This window comes from Falco peregrinus, chromosome 1, assembly GCF_023634155.1.
Source record: "Falco peregrinus isolate bFalPer1 chromosome 1, bFalPer1.pri, whole genome shotgun sequence".
Taxonomy (NCBI): domain Eukaryota; kingdom Metazoa; phylum Chordata; class Aves; order Falconiformes; family Falconidae; genus Falco; species Falco peregrinus.
The window spans coordinates 38,259,922-38,282,169 of record NC_073721.1 but is presented as its reverse complement, the minus strand read 5'-3'; the positions used below and the strand labels follow the sequence as shown (position 1 = coordinate 38,282,169).

Below are 22,248 nucleotides of genomic sequence, written 5' to 3'. Positions count from 1 at the left end.
GCTGGAAGGAAAGCAGTACACCAAGACAGACTATTTCTGGAGGATTTTGCCTGTGTTCAGGCATTATTCATAAAGCCTTGCATGCCCTAAACAGAACAGAATCCACGTGGATTTGTGGAGCTGTGTTATTTTTAATGCTCCTTTAATAACTTCAGGCTGCCTTTTTATCACTCCTTCTTTCCTAGATGATGTAGCACAGGGGATCTTCCACTCTCCATGGAACGTTATCTGAAGGCTTAGGGTGTCCTAGGAAATGAAGAGAGGCAGCAGTCCTGAAGCTTTTCTCTGAAACTGCCCTCCTACCCACTAACAGAGAAAGCAGATATAACCCATCCCTTCCTTCTCCAGCAGAAGCAGTTGCAGCAACGTTGCCCCAGCAATGGCGTTTTTTTCTGGCCACCACAGGAGCAGTCCTAGGGAAAGGAACCTGGGCTTTCTAATCATGCTCTTGACTCTCATTGTCTGCCTGTAATATTTTTTGGTAGCACTGACAGAAGTTGACATCATGGATAGGCTTTTCATTGACTTGCAAATACCGTCCTGATACTGGAGATCACCCTATATTAGCTTCTCTCTGAAAAGAGTTGCAAAGAGGGCTGTTCCCAGAGAGTGCAGATGATCAGAAGGCACCAGGCACTCACCGCATGGGGACAAAGGGCATCGCTTGTTAGAATATCGACCTGTAATCACTGATGTGACTTATGCACCTATACGTACCTCTCTTTGCTTTGCTCTTTGTACAAGCAATTTCCGCAGACAGCTCTGCTGAGGCGGAGAGTTAAAGCTGAGCTCGTGTACTGTCCACTTCTGTGCCACTATTCCTATAGGTGTCTTGGCCAATTGTGGCGAAGATGTACTAGATGGAGTGCTTGTGAGAGCAGCAGCAACTGAGGTGGGGAGGCCAGTTTGTTTGTCTCTGTGTGAGGAGAGAGGAAACAGGAGGCAGGGTGTGGAGGGAAGATGGACAAGCCCATGGGAACAGAGCTGATGGGAGTAGGGAAGGTGATGTGTTCATATCCAGACTTGTTACCAGGCACAGCATGCAAGTCTCAGAAAAATAAATATTATCAAGAGAAGAAGCAGACAGGGAATCAGAACATCTGTAAGCAGGTGAGGCAAGAAATTGTTTGTGTTCTGGGGGTTATTATGTACTTCCAAAAAAAAGGAAAAATTACCAGAGTTGAAGATGCAGGGATCCCAGGAGGATACCTTCCCCCTCCTTTGGCTCTATATTGCTGGGATCACTTGGTGGAGCTGATAAACCTGACATTTCTTCATTGCTCCCATGTTTTTGCAGCTCAGTTTGCCCCCAAGAAGCAACATCTGATTAGGGCAGGATGGAAATGTGGTGGTCTTGAGCCTGTTGAGGTACCAAAATGAATGTGGGAAGGACTCTTACGGATGCTGTGCTTCAGCATGGTTAATCTGCATAGTTTGTAGCTTGACATAGTTCAGGTACTGGAGACAGACACAATGAATGTATCTGGTGGAGCAGATCGGACCAGATCTGTGGCTGTGACCAGCAGTCACCTTGTTTATGACTTTTAATGTGATTTTTGCTGTATTTTTCCTCTACCCTGGATTTTACTTAGCTGTAGATTTTCTAATGCTTCCTTGTGCTTTAGAAGTTGCCATGGGATGAAGTTGGATAGACGAGGCAATTTAGGCTTGTGGAATAAGCACATTAGCTTAATGTGTCTGAAGCACTTGGCACTGTCAGCACTGTCATTAAGCGTCCACCTTTAGTTTCCAGAATTAATCCCTCATAGAGGGAGGAAACTGCTTTTATACTTCTTAGAGCACTTTTCTTGAAGATGTGCAATGTTGGAAATGTGCTACAAAACTGCTACCGGGGTCAATAGGTTCAGGTGAGTTTATTCTTAATGCAGAGCAGCTGCAAGCAGAGACAAGGAGATCCCACGCTGAGCACTGCTATCCCAGAGGGATCAGCGCTTCCCTTGTGCTTGCGGTCACCCAGACAGGAAGCTCAGAAACCTGTATTCAAAAACAGGAAAAGAAACAAAGAAAGAACAGCCCCGAGAATCTTGTTCTGGGGAATGCAGTGGCAAACCTCACAGCTTCACAGCTGCTTTACTCTGTAACACAAAGGGTCACACCTGACTGCTCCACTTGAGATGCTCATGTGGGAAAGTTTATGCAGAAGGATAGCAGGGTATAAATCAGAGTATTCACCACAAACACCCATAGCCTTGCTCCCAAGTCAGCGTCACAGGCACCGAGAAATGTGGATCTTCTCTTGTAGCTCCGCTCTTAGATTGTGGTTCCCCTCCTAGGAGTGCAGGAGTTACATTTTTTGTTCTTTTCCCATCTCTTATTTAATATCCACTTCTAATACTCCTCTTCCTGAACTCTAAGCATCCCTAATCCCTTTCATGTACTCCAATCTACAGTCAATTTTAAAAAGAATCAGACGCACTGAGAGATATAAATGTAATTGTGGCTCAACCTAGTCAGTGAATGTTTACTTCAGGTTTAAAGCTGGTGATTATAACAAAAATCTCACTATCTGGGCCAGGAGTCCCTGGTGGAAATCCAATAGTAAACATGCTATGTGAGGCAAGCATTTGACATCTGCAAATGGGTGCCATCTGTTCCTTCTTTTAAGAGTATTAGCCATCTAAGAAAGGAAGAGCGATGCATGAAAGTTGGTCTGAGGTCAAAAGAGTGAGATCAGGGTTTTGGTTGCCAAGTAAAATGGTGTATAGATTTATATCCCCCCCCACACTGCTATTTTCTTTTTTCCAAGCAGAGAGGAGATACTTGCAACAGATACAAAGTCATACCATCCAGATTCAGGGGAAGTCTGGATGCAGAGGCAGTCATGCAGCCCAGGCTTCTTTTTAGGGCTCGACCAAAGCCTTTTCTAAATGAGGAACCGAGTAACCTCAGAAGCCAAAAATTTTGACTCAGCCTTTTGCAATTCTGCTTGTGCTCCCACCCTGAACCACTCATCTCTGGGCAAGGAACAGCTCATTGCTTTTTTCACGACATACTTTGCTCCCATAGTTATTAGTAAAGCCTGTTCATCTCCTTGGTCAGTAGGTAATGGAGCTGCTGTGCTCACCTCTCGTCTTTCCCACTTCTTGGCATTGCTTCAGGCCCCTAGGCTGGCACAGGAGCTTCAGCACTGCTTGGCTCCCTGCAGTCCCACCTGGCTCTGGCTTACCGAGGATTTGGGACCATTTTCCCTGCCTCTGTTCTTAAGTGTTACAAACCAGCACTTTTCACAGTTTTACAAAAACTTGATCATTTAAAGGCTTTACGTCGTGTCATACGGGAGTGTTCTTGGGGCAAGATCGGTGGCTGTAGGGAAGCACCAGCCTGGTCTGCAGGCACTACCTACCAGCTTATGTGGCAGCTCAGAGGCTCTGCTGGGCTGTGGGCTGTTGCAGCAGGACTGTCGCTGGTCCTCAGGCAGACTCTGGCATGTTTGTAGTACAGGAGAGCGTACTATAGTGGTGACAACCCTTTAACAGCAAGGAAGAAGGGGTTTGCTGTGCAATTCACTTTGCTGTCTTTGCGATGCTCACAGTCCTACACAAGAGCATCTTCTGGATTTTTGATGCAGGTTGTAGCAGCTTTTAAAGCTACAGCTCCTGGAGTGAAGGAATTGGATGGAAACCTCCTGGTTGCATTTAGAAATAAACAACAGCAAATGCCCCTTGATTGGGGTTAACTCTAAAGACTGAGTTAAACCATCACAAAATGTATTAAACTTATCTGGGATTTTTGTCAGACAAAGCAACCCATGTTGGGAATGGCAGGTTGAAGAGTGTGGCAACAGCAGTGCTGTGAAGAGGCAGACCAAGGGTGAGGCATGGGGGGAACACCAGGGGTACTGAAATATTAGTAACAACATTAATTTTGACTTGTATTTACTTGTATAGTCTCAACTTAGCGACTAATGTGGTCACTGATAACAGCGTGGCTGTGGTGACTGGGGTGATGGAGTTAAGACCCACAGGAACCCAGAGTGAACAGCAGATTTAGGACTCTGACCATTAAGAGAAGGCAAAGCACATCTGACCAGCCCAAGTGCCTACTCTGACAAAACAGCTGCTTATGTGGATGAAGGGATGTAACATGCCTTGACCTCAGTAAGAGGTCAGCAGATTAGTTACAGAAGTTACTCTAGTGTAGATCGCAGGGAAAAAGGTTCTTCTCATTTGTTGCGTAAAACTATGTAGCCTTCAAAGTGTTCTAGCTTCATGAAGCTGATACTATGGGAATGAACCTGTACTTCTGTAACACAAATTAGGTATCTTCAACTAGGGAAAATATTCATCACATTGATACAAATTATCATTAAATCAACATAGCTTTCCTTTCTGCTGCAAGGCATTTAATAATCTATATTAAAAATGCAACACCATGTACTTATTACTTGGGTTTGGACCCCATATCCAGTTCTGGATTTGGATTTTCATTAACATCTGTGTCATTTAGTGGTACTTTGAAAAATAAATGTTCTGTTTTGCATTTTATGATTAATGGGAGTGTTTTCAGTCATTCACCTTGCTTATGATACTTAAAGGTTGGATATAACAGTAGACAAGTTCTTATTTGTTGAAGGGATAGTGGAGAAAATGCAAATGGTTAGCAATCGTATGGGTTGTAGAAACCTAAATAATTCCTTCCATGATTTTTCTTCTGAGTGATTTACTCCCAAGGCAGAAGAACAGAGATTTGTGGTCGCAACCCGTCCATGCAAACTGCTATAAACAATACTGGCTTATCTGACATGAGGAATGATATAATAATGTGACTCTCCATTTTTTTTTTTAAAGGTGCTTTTAAAAAGAGTCTAAAGATTAGGATATAAGGTGGGTAACTAATGAAGCCTACATGCTGCTGAAAGTCGTTTCTTTTCACCGGAGGATCAAAGGATAATGTACAGTTTCATGTTAAACAGGATAGAGAGCTTTGCTGAACAGAGAATTATCTTGGCCCCACTGTATACAATAATGATATGGTACAAGAAGGAACACAGGATTACCAAAGAACAGACTCCACAAGCTCTGATTTTAAACTGCGGGAGTAGAATCAGAACCTCCCATTAAAACAGGAACATGGGACTTATTTTTTTAAAGCTCCATGCAAGTCACACATTGTATGTAGCACTCTCATATTCATTAAGCACAATGAGCAATTGCAGATTAAAAGCTGCTGGTGTCTCACTTCAACCAGGCAAATGCTTTCTGGGAAGAAGAGGGAATGGATTTTGATAATGAAAGGTTTTCAGGCTGCAAGTTTAAATGGAAAGAGGGAAAGACTCTTCACTGTGTCGACAATAAGGGTACATCTGCAGGTCCCCTGCAAAGCCTCTGCACCTATAGCAGATCACACCTCCTAAAGCATCTATATCAGTGGCAGTTATTTTGCACAGTTCTCATTTCCCTGAATCAGATGACAGCTGCAGGCAGTACCATGAATACCTTGACCTGTGAAATAATAATGCTCTCTTGTCGCCAGTGAAATTAGTTTGACTCCTGCAGTTGCTGTGTTTTTTTCTGCCCCTTTGCAGGGTAAGGCATATTCTGTCACCAGTCGGATCGCACACTACTTGTCTCTGCATGGTTGAAGCAACTTAAACCTGGAGGTAGTGACTTGGCCTGAAGACTCACAGACAAGACCCACCTCCCGCCAGTCCACAATGACTTACCGGTTGACGTTTGCCTGGAACATATCCCCAAAATGGCTGTGGCTCAGAGAATATCTAAAAGATCAGGAAAGGAGAAGTAGTAAGAAAGTATTTTTTATGCTAAATAGGAGGAAATTTGGTGCCAAGAAGCCTTGTTAATCACAGTCATAGAATCATTTAGGTTGGAAAAGACCTTTAAGATCATGAAGTCCAACCTTTAAGATCAAGTCCAACGCTTAACCTATCACTAAACCACGTCCCTAAGCACCACATCTACATGTTTTTTAAACACCTCCAGGGATGGTGACTCCACCACCTCCCTGGGCAGCCTGTTCCAGGGCTTGACTACCCTTTCCTTGAAGAAGGTTTTCCTGATACCCCATCTAAACCTCCCTGGTGCAACTTGAGGCTGTTTCCTCTTATCCTATTGCTTGTTATCTGGGAGAAAAGACTGACCTCCACCTGCCTACAATCTCCTTTCAGGTAGTTGTAGAGAGTGATAAGGTCCCCCCTGAGCATCCTTTTCTCCATATAAACACCCCCAGTTCCCTCAGGTGCTCCCCATCAGCCTTGTGCTCCAGACCCCTCACCGGCCCCCTGCCTGGCTCTGGACATGTTCCAGCACCTCTACATCCCTCTTGAAGTGAGGGGCCCAAACCTGAACACAGTATTCAAGCTGCAGCATCATCAGAGCCGTTATAAGCTGTTAAGGCTTTGTTAATTTTCCTCAGGTACTCCTAGCAAGGCCACATTGTACTTGCGTATTAAGGTACCATTATGTATACGACAACAGTGCAAATAATCAGGGCTGCATCAGGGATGACTCATAGTTCTATTTAAGAGCACCATGACATCTCTACATGCAAATCGTTACCATCAGCCTCATATTTGAATTTGTTTGTGGCTCATGTGGAGCAGTGGACGTGGACCCTGACCCGTGACACACTGGTGTGGGTGTAGTTGAAATGGTCACGCATACTGAGAGTTTTGCTATCGGCCTGAGAATTACTTTACCGTTAGATTAAAAAATGCCAGAGCCAGAGCCGGGAAAAAGTAGGGTTGCACCTTTGCATTTGGATAGTGAAGGGCTGGATGTAGCTGTTTACGTGAGCTCTTTGTTTACGTGAGCTCTTTATTTATGCCTGGCCTGCTTTGGCCCAGCAGCCAGGTGGGTGTTGCTGTTGAGGGTTCTGCCCTGAGCCTGCCAAGCTGCCGTCTGCCAGACAGGCTAAAGCACTAACCTGAATCCAGCTAATGGCCTCATGGATAAGATCCAAAGCTCTTTACAGCTCATAGTCAGTGCTCTGAACATGTGCATGCAAGTATTTATGGATACCCTGGATGGATATGGATTTCTTCTAGCTCATCCAGGACATCCACAAATAATTGCATGCACGTATTCAGAGCATGCAAATATTTATTGATATCTTGAATAAGCTAGAAGCCTTGGAAGTTTAGGGGACTGTAAATCCCCTCTGTCTACCTTCCACAAGCAGTAGTGAGCACAATAACTACTCCACAGCGTGCGAAGAGGCAGTTCATTGCTCAATGCTCTGCATGCAAACTGGCCACAGAGGGGCAGTGGCTGGAGGCGCTGCCCTCCACACGTCTGGAATTGTCCACTGTCACTGGGAACAACAAGGAGCCCTATGCTGCCAAATTTCATGATGTACCAACTATTGCAACTACATCCATTTGTCTGTTTCTAGCAGATGATACTGCTAACGTACCTTCAAGTCAAAACCGTGGAGCTGCTTCCCTGACTGCCCTGCACCTATGATATTTAGGTTGTAAGATGCTCAGGACAGATGCTGCTTCTTACTATGACCATTTTCACAGCTTTAGCTGAAAGAAAATTTGCTCTTACCTTGGCCTCTTGCCAAATCTGCCCCGGTGCCAGGCTGTTTGGAGGCAGCGCATCCCTCTCCAGACACAGCTACACAATCAGCAAGGCAGTTTGGATCTCCTCAGGTCTCCAGGGCTGTAGCCATTTCTAACCACACTGAGGAAACCTAGTAGCATAGGATTTCTTGGAAGGAATTTTTTATTACAGCTTTCAACACTGTCTTTCTTGACTTGCTGCTTAATTGTGTGACTGACTTACTTTTTGCCTTGCTGAGCAAAAGCTCTTCAAGTTTTGCTGTCAGGGATCCCTAGACAGAAGGGCAGCAATCTGCCTGCTCCGCTGTAAGCTGGGTGACAACGGCTGCACGTGGGCTGTTGATCTTTTCTAATTGCTGCCACATCAGCATTCACATTAAGCTGTCTGAGCTGACGGTATGAAACTCCGTAATCCCTGCAAATTCCCCCCTCACCTGGACTCTTTGCATTCATGGTTCAGATTTACTGACCTTCTGTGAAAAGCTTTCAGAAGATAAATGCAGCATGAATGGTTTGAGGGTTCCAGACCTCAGCGAAGGCATCACCTGCCTATGATCTCTAAGAATCTACTTTAGCAAGAACCGTACTGCTCAGAGCTGTTAGGCTGCCTGCTGGCGCTCTCAGCATTACAGGTTGTCAAGGGGCTCACTAGTACCAGGTTATGTATTAGGCGAAAACTAAGAGAGAGAATTATTCTGGAATACACAGTGCTTCTAAACTCTTCTGAATTGTGCTGAAATGGAGTGACCTGACCCGATGTGCCTGAGAACTTGCTATATAAAAGAACATAAACCACTCCATTTCACTGAAAATCCATCTGGGCTGGGGCAATCCCATCTCTCCAGGAACTGCAGGTGCTCTGGCAAGATGACGAAACAAAGGCGGTCAAACAGTGTTAGCATGTGTACCTTGCCCATCATCCCAGAATATCCAGGGTTCCAGGACATTAAGGTTTGTATGCAAAAACTCTCTTTGCAATATATGATAACTACTACCTGTTCTTCTATTAGAGTAATAATTCCTCTACTTCCTGGTAAGTTGATATTTGACTTTTTGGGCTGTGTTTTCATACAGAAAAACTTTACTTGAAATACTTTTATTCTGCTACATTGTTAAGTTGATTATTAATTTTAAAATTGATAATTCATTTTTAAACCATTTTAAAAGTTTGAGGTAGGAAGGAGAGATGACATTTTAGCCAAGTTTTAGTGTTCTTCAATTCCCTAACTTACTCTGAAAGTACAACCGCTCTAGGCAAGGACATTAGACTGGCTGGTTCCCTCCCAGAATGAAGTGTGATGGGACAGTAAGAGATCAAAAACTTGCTTCCTTTTCTGTTTATGTGGCATGCCCAACCCACTAGTTATCATCTGCGCTCAGTGTTTTTCATTCATTACTAGCAGGCAACATGCCAAGTGCTGATGATGGAGTACCCTACCGAGACGTTGCTGGGCTCTGAAACCAAATTTGTGGCTGGACCCTTAGCAAGTATCTAGACTTAATTAGCAGTTGTCAAAAACTGCATGAACAATGGCGCTTTTTTATACCAAAGACATTGTCAGGCATAATAAATGATTGCAAGATGTTCCATGATCCCACTGTGGCTGTCATTTACGTGCAGTATAGTCTTTCTTTTTATTGATTTGAAACAGTAATATGGTATAAAACAGTTCTTTCAAGCTGAACTGCTAAGGTTTTTCAGAGAAAAAGCCATGGTCCAGTCTACCTTGGCGCATAGAAACCAGCTGCAGCTTGAGACAGGCTGGAGTGTCCTGGAATACCTGTGAGAAGGGTGGAAATGGCAAAGCAGTAACTTTGAAAACCCAGGGGACATTTAACTGTGGCTATGGAAAGGCAATCTTTTACATGATGAATTTCTAGCAAAATATTCTCTCGCAGTCTATAGAAGGACTCACAGCATGGATGTTCCCTTGAAATCAACCTAAAGACACCCACTGATGTCAGCTGGGGCTGGGTCAAGTCTTTATTTGCCTATTCAAGTAACTCAGGTATTAATTTGGCTGGTTAGAAAGGAGAGAGACATCCTATGATGGGAAAGGAGCAGAAAACTCCATGTACATCTGTGATATGCTCCGGAGTAATAATAATAAACTTCATAGTTTTAAGACATAGAAATACTTTGCATATGCAAATTGCAATTCTTGTAATAATACAGTGCACCTCAGCACAGAGTTATCTGGGAGTACGGAAAGGGGAAAAAGAAGAAAAAAATCTCTTACAAGTGGGATCTGGTTTTACCATGGGAGACAGCAGCTGTAGGCTAATGAGATTTGAAAAGGATAAACCTGAAGTTCTGTTAATATAGACAGGTGAGGGATTCTTTCAGAGAATTAGATTTTCAGAGAGGCTACACAAAATTGTGCCAGTACATCAGAGTTGGTAGGAGGTAAAAATGCTCAGCAGTGTTTAACCTCAGCCCAATGGACTTCTGCTCCAGAGAGGGATTGGTGACAGACTGCTAGGTCTTCAGGGAATTTGGATTAAGAACCTCAAACCTTCCCTAACAGCTGTTTACTGTATGGAATCACGTACTTAAGATCCTTTTGCTACTTAAGTCAGCATATTTTACTTCCGATTTCCTTCTCCCTTCTGCCCCCAATCCTGCCTCTCCCTCCCCCCCTATTTTAAATAGTTATCAAAAAATTATTCAGAAACTCCAGCCTTCAAATGACGTTTCCAGGATTTGGAAAGAGGAAAGAGGTCCTCACCACAGCTGAGTAATTTTCCAAGCAGAGCTTCATTAGTCCGTTGCTTGGGGAGCTCTTCAAGAAGCTACTTGAAAGGCTGCCTGACAACTGGCAGTGGCTTCTATGACAAACCACTGGAAGAGTATTTCAGTGACAGGCTAATGGAGCTCAGGAACTATGAAAGAACCAGGTCTAACAGGAAGACAAAAGTATTTGCTGGTAAGAACCAGAACCCCTTCCTCACCCACAGAAGCTCTCAGCGTAGAGGCAGTTGCACTGCTGTGGTAACGGCTGGGCATGGCAAGGAGAGCGAAGAGCCCTGCAGCTCAGCAAACCAAGGCAACAAAAAAGTGATCGAGCACAGTGATCAAGAGGAAACCCAGAATACCCTGGACCTCTTCGAGGGTGACTTCCTGGACATTTTGACAATGCACATCACTGTTCCCCTAGAAGCATTTCTGCAAAAAAAATGATACTGGAGCTGGTTACAGCTTTTCGTGCAGTCCTGAGCACTGGGAAGAATTGTTCCTGTTCAGCACCATAGTTCATGTATATCAGCCCGCTCTGACACAGAAACGTGCTTGTTTGTGGGAGAAGATATTATCTCGTTTTGTGTTCTTGATTAACATTGCATATATCTGTTTTCGATTATTTTCTCCAAAGAATCAGTATAACTGAGACATAGTCATGACATGCAGAGAGCAGTGTTCTAAATACATGCACGTATTGCTTGAATTCTTAAGTCGCCTTGGAAAAAGGTGATCAGCATCAGAGAAGCAGCTTGGTTTCCTATTGTGCAGTTTGTATTAGCTAATCTGAAGAAAGACTCGCATATTCCGCCTAGTTGCTTTGCTTGTTTTAAGCCTTTTGGCTTTTATCATGTCACTTCAGCCTGATATTTACAGCGATGTTTTGCACAGACGCAAATAGTTGATGAGCAGTGATCGATTTTCACTTGTTGCCACATGTAATTACCAGGTGGATCATTGTAAGTGATTGATGCATGAAGAAGCAAACACAGACATAAGTTTTCTTTTAAATATGATCGACCATTATGGTTTCATTTGCAGACTCAAAAACCTTTGACTTAAAAACCACTACAAGAGGAAAAAATACTAGATTTCAATGAGAATGATGGAATTAAGTACAAAAGATGGCTCTTTCCCTCTTTGCTACTGTAAATACGGGAACAACATAACAAATCTCTAACATAATCTGAACTTCAAATTGGTTTTTGTATTTTAGTGTTTGTCATGGTCATCTGAGTATAGGATGTCAACTGCAGCTGAATCTTTTTATTACGTGAAATGCCAATATTTAATTCCACAGTACACCAACTGAGTATCAGACCCAAAGCAGGGCAATTATTTTAAGCTTCCAGCAAGGACTACTGCTGCCTGTGGTATCGTCGGCAATAAATTTCTCATTAAGGTGTTGGTTTGATCTGATGTTTCTCTCTTTGCTTTCAGACTTGCTTTAATGTAAGTTAACGAGTAAGCTATGCCCCTGGCTAGACCTCATCCCTTCCAGTGCTGACTTCTCTCCATCGTTTTTGCCTCCTTGTTCCTCCCATTTCTTCAGTCCTGGTGAAACTTGCCCAAGGTGTGTCTTGTCCCTTCTGCAGTTCGTAATTCCCCTTTTCCCAATACTTACCTATTGGCAGAAATATTTCTTCTGCTGCACTGCCTCCTCAGCCTCTGGCCTTCCATTTCTCTTCCAGAGTGAGTAAGTAAACATATGCGGAGAGGAGAGAATGGATTAAGGAATCTCTCACACCCCCAGTCCCCTCAGAAACAACCAAGGGTTTCTCCCCTGAGAGGGAAAGGAAACTGGTAAGACTCGTTCCACACCATATCCCTTCCCCAGTCCTGGGATTGACGGGATCTAAGGGAACTGAGCTGAGATACGGAGCACGCCCAGTCCTTTGTGTGTGGGAGAGAGCATCGTATACTTGGGCTGAATGTATTTTTCAGAATTCACAGTTGCCTTACTGCTGCAAATGGAGGGAAGCAGCCAATTAGGTGAGATTTTCCCTGAAGGAAAATATTTCTTTTTAGGTTTAAATGGAAGTCTGAAACACATAATGTATTAGCAGATGCCATAGAGGGGATGCATCTGGTTTCCATTGTAAATCTGCCAGAGGTTAGTTTTTCCTCTAGGAGTGAATGCATAATAATAACATAGTATTATGTGAGGGCATAATAATAACAGTGCATAAGGACAAGGAAACAGTATTAATAGAATGCAGGCAACCTTAGTTCTTTCTTTTCTTAAGCATGTGGCTTTGCACCCTTGAATGTATGCTTTTGAAGTTCAGTTTTGCAAGTCACTTCCTACCTACAAGCTTTTTTGAAAAAGGCAGTCTGCCTCCCCTTCTTCTCCTGGTATTTTAACCATTATCACACTGCAATGACCCCAGATTAGCAGGTCTGGAGCATCCCCAGCCTCTCTGCAGATAAGCTACCAGAGGTACATGGAGCCTTGCACTGTTAGGGTGCTGCTGATGTTTGCTGACAGCAGAGGAACAAACTTTCCTTGAATTAAGAAAAAAATCAGCAGTGATAAACTGTAATTAAAAAAAAAAAGTAGAAAATCAGGGAAAATTTACTCAAGTGTCTGTAAGTGGGCTACTCAAGCTGCTCAGCCTCTGTGGCGGTTATTCTTCTCTACTTAGGACAAGTCAGACCACCAACATCTAATAGGCCCCATTTTAATTTTGATTGTTACTGTTTACCAAATATGAAATAGAATTACAAAACCCAGCAAATTAAATTCTGACTTGGCAGAAACTTTTATTGTCTCCTCCCCTAGAAGCACCCCCATAGACTTCAAATCGCACAGTGAGGCCCATTTATGGTATTCTTCATCTGTAAAGCACCCTAAGGGATTAAAAAAGTTGACATGTTTTTTTTTTAATTGGATTTCCTTCAAAGCAGCGTAATGACTTTCCTCTTACAAGCTGTGCATCTCATGCCAGAGATAGTGGAAAAGTCTAAGGAAGATTACATCTCCCAAGAGGGAACATATCTAGATGTTGCTGTACAGAAAGGACATCAAGTTACAGAGAGAACAAAACCACCAGGAGCTGTTAGAGGAGGAATAAAATTTCATCTCACATCCTCTCAGATTGTTAAAATCTTGTGAAAAATGGCTTGGGTATGTTTGGAAAGTGATAATATGCATGACCTGAATTTATGCAGTCTATTACCTTAGGTTTTACTGAGTTTAGCTGTTGGATGTAGCTGCTGCTTTCATGCAGATAATCTGTTTTCACAATGTTCTTTCACAAAACTTGATGCGAACACTGTTTGCCATTAGCAGTCTCATAAAGATATTCTTTATGCCTCTTTGAAAAATTCTTTCTCCTCTTAAAGAAAAAGCACTGCACTGCTTTCCTCCCGGGGATTTTGCACCTACTCTTTATCTTCGTTTTAGATCTTTCCGTACGGAATACTGCAGAGCACACTTGGTTGGTTGCTGTTGTTTTCCTTCTCAAAGCACTCTCCCTCTGCCTAATTGGAGCTTAGGTAAAGTCGTCTGTAGGGCCTCACAAATCAGACAGTGTTCAACTTCAAAAAAATAGTTCACGTCTTCGGGAGCCTGTGTCCCTAATAGTGATTTTGTCATCCTTTCCTTGAACTTATTTTTAAGGTCATCAGGAGCCGTGTTGGCCGAGGGTTTGCAGTGCGGAGGAAGGCTGGGGCTGGGAGGATGGAAGGCGGAGGAAGGACATCCCAGGGGAAACACAGTGTGCTTGCAGACGAGATTGTGAACCTCTGCAATGGGAGGTACAACCTCAGTTTGGTTTTCAGTTCCCTCAATCTCTGTGAGGATGTGACGGGACAGAAAACACAAAAGACAGTAGTATTAAAACATACAAAGCCACAAAGGCATCTAGGAAGGTATGAGCTGTGTCCCACTCACTCTCATCATCTTCAAGAGCCCAAGGACTTGAGGAAGCTCCATTTGCTTACACGCCTCGTTAAAGCAAAACATATAGTCTTCATGTATTTAAATTAAGGAATTTATTAAAAAAAAACAAAGCCAAAAAAACAATTAAAACAGTGGTTTGATCTAGATACAGCAGCACTGTGACATTACTAGGACATTATGTACGAAGAATCCAAGCAGCCATAGAACACAGAAGCCTTTATCTTCAGTAACAATCTCAAAATGAAACTAGCTTCATCAAACAATGTTAAAGATCTCCCTGGAAAGAGAAACAAAACCAAACAGACCCTCCCCACCCCTAACCCTCTGGATACTAGAATGATTTTTTTTTTTTTTTTTGTACAATACCAACAGCCACTAGCTCTTCTAATTGAGAATACTTGCTTTAATTTATTACAAAAATGATCTGTTGACTCAGTTATGAAAGACAACTTTTAACATTGCTTTAAGAGTGTCTGCTCCTCTTATAGACTACAGTATTAGAAGTGCTTAAAAACATTTAGTTCTGGATATGCTCTTGAAATTCAATCAGAAGGATATTCTGTGTCTGTTTATATACCAAATATGATTTTTAGTTTTAAAGCAGGTGAAAAGACTAACCCTAATATGAAACTGCAATTTTACAATTTAATTATTAGTCAGATATGGGCAACCACATGATAATTCATGAAATCTTTAGGTCTATCTACATTTTCAGAAACACAAAATAAAGTTTTTACAACTTTCACCTTCAAAAGGCTAAAATGTTAAGTCTTTTAGAAGAGTGTCCAGTGTTTAACAGAAATGCAATTGAGGGAGACCGCATTCAATACACATGAAACATAACTCGTTTGAGCTTGCCGATAAACGTATCTAACAAACAGCTGCATGTGGGGTGATGAGAAAGGAAAACACATCTGTCATCCAGCCACTGCCTGAAATGTTTCTTCTCTGGGAGTGAAACTTCTCTACAGGACCGCTGATTCTCCAGAAAACCTGGAATTCCCCTTTGGAGCCTGCTGATCCCAGGCATGTGGTTGCCTCTTTTGTTTCCACAGCTGGGCGGTGAGGTGACCCAATGTTTGCCACGGATGCATCTTTGTGACTTCACACAGCATCTCACTTAATTGGTATCTAGGGATGCATTTGCAAGCTTGGCCAAAAAAGTTGAACCAATGAATGTTATTTTGTCCCTTCCTCATAACTATTTATTTCCAATACAAAATAAGAGGAAGTGTTTGTGTGAATGCCATAATTACTAGCTAGCTCTTAAATAAGAAATGAGTGCTTTAACATTTGCACTGTCATCTCATCTTCTGTTGGAGATGTCTTACAGAAGCGCAGTGCATTCTCCTTCAATATTTCTAAGGAACTAAGAAAAAAACAATAATAAAAAAGAGCCCTAATTCAATAAAAGCAGCTATATTAAGCCTATTTCACTTAAATAGTAATACAAAGAGTTGTTATTGATCTGTTCTGTGCACAGACTCCACAGTGCTTCCTATTGATAGACAGAGAGCATTCCTCCACGTTTCAGAATGGGAAAACAAAATTGCACAGAGGTTTGCCCAGGTCAGTGAAGAAAAACATGGGCAGAATATGAATACAAACCACGGCTTCTGGCTCCAGTAAATAAACCAAGGAGAATACATATGTGCCATCAGTAATACTCATTTTAGTGAATAGGCAGTACTCTGTTTAAACGTGTTTCTGTCACAAAGCCCATTTGTCAGTACACTAGCTTTGCTGATCCAACTGCAGCAGCTTTTATTTGTATTATTGCGGAGATGTTTGGGGGAGGTAAGTGTTTAGTACTGTAGCATGTTGGCTTTCACCTTCTTTGGTGGTTTCCCTAAAGGAAATAATTTGCAAAATTCTCTGAACCGATTTCTTTCTCTTTTCTTTTTGCAGTTAAGGAAGAAAGTTATTACCAGCCTGCATCGCAGTATTATTTATCATAAAAGAGACTGTGTTCCGCCCAGCACACAAAAGAGAAGAATTGTTTTAAACTTATGCAGACCTCCTCTCAGCTCTAGCACGAGGGTGTTAGTTATTATTATTCTTACTCTAAATAATTAGTAGCATTTTAAATTGCAGGTCATATCTGTGAAAGGCTTGAGATAAGACAATTCTAGAATCTTTGTTTTCTGTGGAGCCACTGAAGAGTCCGATTCTCCCAAATTTCACTGCCAAATGTCGGTCCCTGCAGCCAGAGACAGACGGGCCATCCCTGGGTGGGAAAGCCTTTCAGTCTGGACTTATAGAGCTCCTACAGACAACTTCGTGCTTCATGCTACACACATGAAGGAAGACGGCATACATCCCAAGGGGCAGACTAACCCAAGGATGTTCTTTCAAAGAAAAGTCCAGTCTTTTCAAATATTATATGGGAAATGCCTAGAAATGCCTGATGAATGACCTCCTCTGCACTGAGAGACTTAACAAGCAAGTATTACAAATACAATTAAAAAAAAAATAATCACAACTAACTGTGGAGCAGAGGTTAAAACACCAGTATCTTGTCCACAATGAAGTCAGGTCCTGCAGCCACCTGCTCCATGGGTGTCCGTGAGAGTCAGCTGTGCTATCAGGGTGTGCATTTATTGCTCTTCCAGAAAAGCCTGCGTAGGGAACTCCTGACTGAAGCTCAGACACGTGGGAACAGAGACCTGTGTGGTGGCTGTCCATGCAGGCCGAGTGAACATCTACTTGCCTCATCAAACTGTTCCCTCTGACCCTCACAGAGATGATGTCCGAGCCACGGGCCAGAGCCGATGCTTAATGTGACTTTGTGTGTGCAGTTTTCAAGTTACTCAAAACCTGTGAGCAACATACAATGAACGATGACGGAAGAATGTGCAGCAATGTGTGGTAAGAACTGCCATGGGACACTTGCTGAAGGTACACACGCTACGACAGTTTTCACACTGCCCTCCAGAGCTCACAGCTTGTCCGTCTCCCTTGCCCTGCCCATGGTTCTGTTGGCATTAGACATGTTTCCTGGTTTTCTTTTTACCTGAGGCATCTCTGCTGAAAAAGGTCAAGAGCCACTGGATTTGCAATGCAAGGCTTCGACAGCTGAAGCAAAGAATTCAAGCTGGATCCTGAGGTCTGGTTGAACGACACAGAAGAATCAATGTCTTTGAATCAGACGCTTTACTGGGTCGGCTGAGTTTGATTCCCTGCTGCTGATGGTGCTCTTAGCTTTAGTTTCTGGGGGAGGGGATGACTGCAAATTGAGATGGTATCACACTGTTTTTACAGGTGGCTGGTATTGTTTCTGACCTGCCAGTTACCAGGCATCCCTCACCAGTAGGGCCAGATGAATGCTGTGTATGGAATTCTGCCGCTCCCTAATGCTCAGTTTGATCTCCAGAGCCTGTTAGGTTTGGTTATTTTCACACCTTTCCAAGCTTCACAAGCAGGTTTTTGTTCAGAAACAACATCTGAGTCATGGCCATTCTTGTAAAAAATCTGGTTCTAGATACTCCAGGACAAGAGTGCACATGTAAGAGTTTATTATTTGTTATTTTTTTCCCTTCATTATCCCTTTGTTTAAAAAAGCCTCTCATCCAACTAGAGAGTGGGAAAAATGCTACAAGATTTAAGTGAACCTTGAGACACTGTAGAAAATGAATAGTAAACATCTGAATCATAAAAGCCTGCAAACTAAGTAGTGTACATCAGACCACTCAGTGAAGGTTTAAAAACAAAAAAAAATCTTACATAATTCAGGATCAGATTTCTGATTCTTAAAAATCAAGTTTGCTCATCTGTCTATTTAAAACAAGCAACGAGATCTGAACGTATGCATTTTTTGGAAAGAAATCCTATGGTAATTGGAAAGGAGATACAGAAAATTAATCAGTCTGGAAAGCTATTAAAGAACTACTTTCTGCTCCTTTGTTACGTGCAAGAGCACCTCAAAAACAGTTCACTTGGAATCATAATACTAAAAATGTCATTGCAAATACTCTCCAAGTATATCATTGTATAATGAAATCTTTTTTTTCCAGAGTTCCTGAACATCCATGGTTCCCAGTGTTTTTTTAAATTTGCCTCCCCAAAGCCAGATGCCAAGTGTCCATGGAAGCCTGGCTGTGTGGGGCACTGCCTGGGCAGGGCTTCAGCCTTGAGTTATGGGCTCAGGTTGCACCTGGTCACCAGTGGAAGTGGGAGGACTGTGGTCCTACTCCGGTCTTGAGTGCAAGGTGAGCTGAATAATAAAATAATAATAAAAAAAGAAAGAAGCAATAAAAAAGAAAATCCTACAGGTTTTGTTGTTGTAGGCAAACCCTGACTAGAAGATTTCTAGGACTGTTCATTATCACTAGTGATGTATAATATTGATTGGATCTTTTCAGGGCTTGGGTACTGAAAGAGCACAACAGTTCTGCTGTCCCAGCATCATAATACTGTGTAAAGTTTGTCAGACAGGATAGCAACACTTTAGGGATGTGGCATGAAATATCCCTCAGCTGGTATTGTTTTCTGTCTCTCCCCTCACCCACTGACTGCTCCCAAGGAGCTGGGATCCAGAGGGACTGCATCCCAGGCTTGATGCTTCAGGTGCACATAAGCATCCTTCCTCCATAACATCCTGAGGATTCAGGATATCTGCCTCTATCCTTCAAGTATCAGGACTCAATGAAAACAGCTCTTGTCATTCGAGGACTTTGCACCGATCGTGTGTCTCCACTGCTAGGGTCCTAGAGGTGCTTGCCCAAGGAACTGCCCCAGCTGAAAGGAGAGCAGGAGAAGGCACGTACGTAACTGTCATTCACTATTGTCATAAAAAAGTCATCCACCACTAGTTAAGGCTGATAGCATCTATAATCTATATTTGCAATTTGTTCACCTGCTTTCAGTAAAGGGTTTGTTGTTATTAAGATTCTATCTCCCAAGTGGGAGATGGTAAAAAAGGAAACTTTAGTCTTCATATGCCATAACATGTAGGAGATGAAGCCCTTGGGACAACAGCTGCAGTTTTATCAGATTTATCCAATGAAATATTTATGGGCTAAGCCTTCCCCCAACCACCTTTTTTCCTTCTTCATGGCAGTAGGTAGATATTATCAGCCACGTTTTTCTGATGGGGGAATATGCTTGTCTGTTGCTGCAAAGTGATGCAATGGCAGTAGTGGTAAAAAGAGCTTAGCCTTTCACTCTACCCTGCATCCAGCACCCTCTTCCCCTAGCATCAGTGTAGAGGCTGAAATCAACTGAGGGTACACAAAAATGTTGTATACAATGCTGTTAGAAGATGTCTTAGAGTGACAGAACCAAATTGGAATTGCACACCACCTGCAGCTCTCTAAGAACTAAGATGTGTGTCTTGTCTCATCTGGGGTACACTGATACACTCAGTTGTCTGGCTAAGATCTGGTCCTCCACTTCTCACCTATATTTCTTGAAAGCAGGTGAAATCCCACATGTCATTGAAGAAGGTCTGTGAAAACCTCCCAGAGCAAGTCTTCATCCAGAGTGTGCTCAAGTGACTGATCAGATTCCTGTTGACTTTACGTCAGGCCATGAGAACAGACCTGGAGGCAATAGCCCTATCTGTGCATAGTGGCTTTCACCTCTGCAATATTTCATTCCCCTCCTATCAGGAAGCTGAAACCATTATAGATTTAGTTTATAGCAGAAACACAGAGAGAAAATTACTCAAAAATCTCATCTATTACTGTCTTTCTAAAATCTTGTATCTTCCATAAGATCTGCAATGCCATCATCTGACATGGGAGAGTGGCTGAAGCTCTCCCTGACCACCAATACAGGGGAAAGGAATTTCTGGACCACACTGATCTGCAGGAAAAAGAGGAACAACTTCTAGGTGATATTACGTTACACTTTACACAGTTTCACTACATGTCTACTAATGACCAGGAAAACTGGAGGCTTTTGAAATGATGTGGACTTGCATCTTTACGTACTTTACTCCCGCTAAAGGCACCAAAGCCTCATCTCCTCTTCTTGACTTTTCCCTGTCAGCTGCTTTGTGCAAATCCTATCCCTGTTCTGTCTCTCTCCCTCATGATCTCAAGCTGTTTTAGTATGCAATTCCCCTGTCTTTCTTACTCAGACATTTGCTACTACTGACCTGCATCTTTTCACCCTTCTGCATCGGACAGATAGAACATATATGTGATAACCTAATGAATTTTGGCTATTAAGACTTCGACTGGAACAGGTTTTCCTTGTACCCTGGGATAACTGCACTACACTCTAACAGGGTTTTAGTCACGCCACGCTGACCTTCAGGTATTCCTGATGGCCCAAAGGTGCAGAATCATCAGTATACTCCAGCGGACACCGTAAAGGGCATGGTGAACCAACATGTTGAGCTATAGAGATCCTGTCTGCACTTGGGGGGACAAAGGCTTTCCAAATTCTGTTGAAGGGAAGTAACCATATTTTTGATCTGGTGTTCTTAATAGTAATTGATAGTGGCATACTTGAGAAGAGCATGACTCTGACTCTTGAGGTACTGCTACCGAACCTGAACGATTCTGTTTATACTGGTGGGAACAACGTTTTTATCAACGGTTAAAGGATCCTGGACAAAGAATGATGGAACCAAAAGTGGGAGGTATTATTTCATAACTGACATTTGGTTCAATTGAGGGGATGAATCATGGAGTGTTTGGCATGACACGTGCAAGTACTCTAAGCGCAGACACAACCTATAGGTTCTGCTACTGCTCAAAAGCACCTCAGATGCCACTCTGAACCTCCACAGCTCAGCTTTAGAAAGCTGTCATGAATCTTACAGTCAGCACAAACCAGTCTAATGGATTTCTCTCTTGCTACCCATTTGATATGAGCAACTGTGGAAAAGCCTTGGACTTCTGATGCAGCATAGAGAACAGTTCGAGTTTTGCTTTCATTTCAGCAGGTGCAGGTTTCAAGTCCTTCAAAAACATGGCCATTTGCTGTCCTGGTCACCTCTCACTCAGCTTTGTTCTTTCTGTCATTAGAAACAGCACAAAACTAGTGAAGGAGAAGGGCTTAAAACAGGGTTCCCTTTCTAAGAACTTTTTGATGAGCTAACAAGGTAAGTAAGTGCAAATCTCAGCTGCGCTGGTCCCATGGCATCACGAACCTTAGGCAGAGCAAGTAGCATTCTTGAATGCATCAAAATCTTGTCTTTTAGCATTCAATGCGAGACACTACAAACTAATGAAGAGGAGAAATGTATGCAGTGTTGCTGTAAACCAAATATACAGATGTAAAATAATTAAGAATAAACTGTTTCATAAAAATGCATGTCAGTAAAACCCAGTCTGATAAAGTGATTTATGAATAATTTTCTAGAATTACTAAAAAGAATGATTTCTCATTTGAGGCTCTGGAAGTCTTGAGTCACATTTTTTTCCTTTTAAAAAAATGTCTTAAAACACATGGCTTTACAGCTGCTGCTTGGAAAATATACACCTCCAAAGTCTGACTTTCATTTAAATACAAATGTACAAAATGTAAACTGAGACAATAGAGAAATTTACAAAACTTTTCTTTAAAAATAATAAAGACAAAATTCAGTTCTAGTATGATGCTATTTAAATACGTGCAAGTAGTCATGTTCATTGAATTTCTATTGCAATGTTCTAAATAGACAAATTTGATTCACACAGTCTTGAGTGCCACCTCCAAAAACAGACCTGAGTGGAAAATTCTTCTTAAAATGCGAGGCTCCACTGGAAGGAATGGATAGAAAATCTCCATTTCGGGAGATCCTTTTTTTTTTTTTTCACTCAACGGTGGAGGCTCTCTCATCCATAGAAGCTCCATAGATTATAGTGGAAGGATGCAACATGTTGTTTCATAAAACTGAGCTGGAACTAGCTGCTTCCAGTGGAGTTTGAACTTACGTGATTTGAATTTATGTGGTGATTTAAATTGGCCTTTGAATTTGGAGAACTCTTTGAATTGTTCTGATGCTGCACAAAGGGAAAGACAATGACAATTAGGTTCCCAAAATATGCCATGCTTTCTTGTAGTCCAACACTGTTCATTTTACGGTGACAACATACTGATTGGACTGCACCATTGTTGTTTAAAGATCTT

The 22,248-nt window shown here is 42.3% G+C and overlaps 1 protein-coding gene and 1 long non-coding RNA gene across 4 annotated transcripts in view; both read right to left on the bottom strand.

Moving 5' to 3' along the window:
• Window positions 1–771: 771 nt before the first annotated feature.
• Window positions 772–7,888, bottom strand: LOC114012794 (uncharacterized). Its single transcript, XR_003555499.2, has 3 exons — window positions 7,530–7,888; window positions 5,684–5,737; window positions 772–1,995 (listed from the first exon to the last, which is right to left on the bottom strand). It is a non-coding gene; the product is annotated as an uncharacterized LOC114012794 (long non-coding RNA).
• A 6,369-nt stretch (window positions 7,889–14,257) lies between these two features.
• The window catches only part of GRK5 (G protein-coupled receptor kinase 5), a 169,744-nt gene continuing 161,753 nt past the window's right edge, over window positions 14,258–22,248 (bottom strand). For all 3 annotated transcript variants that reach the window (XM_055796566.1, XM_005229750.4, XM_027790052.2), the window contains one exon: window positions 14,258–22,121. In XM_055796566.1, the coding sequence (XP_055652541.1) occupies window positions 22,023–22,121 (99 nt within the window). In that variant the 3' untranslated portion in view covers window positions 14,258–22,022. The remainder of the gene's footprint in view (window positions 22,122–22,248) is intronic.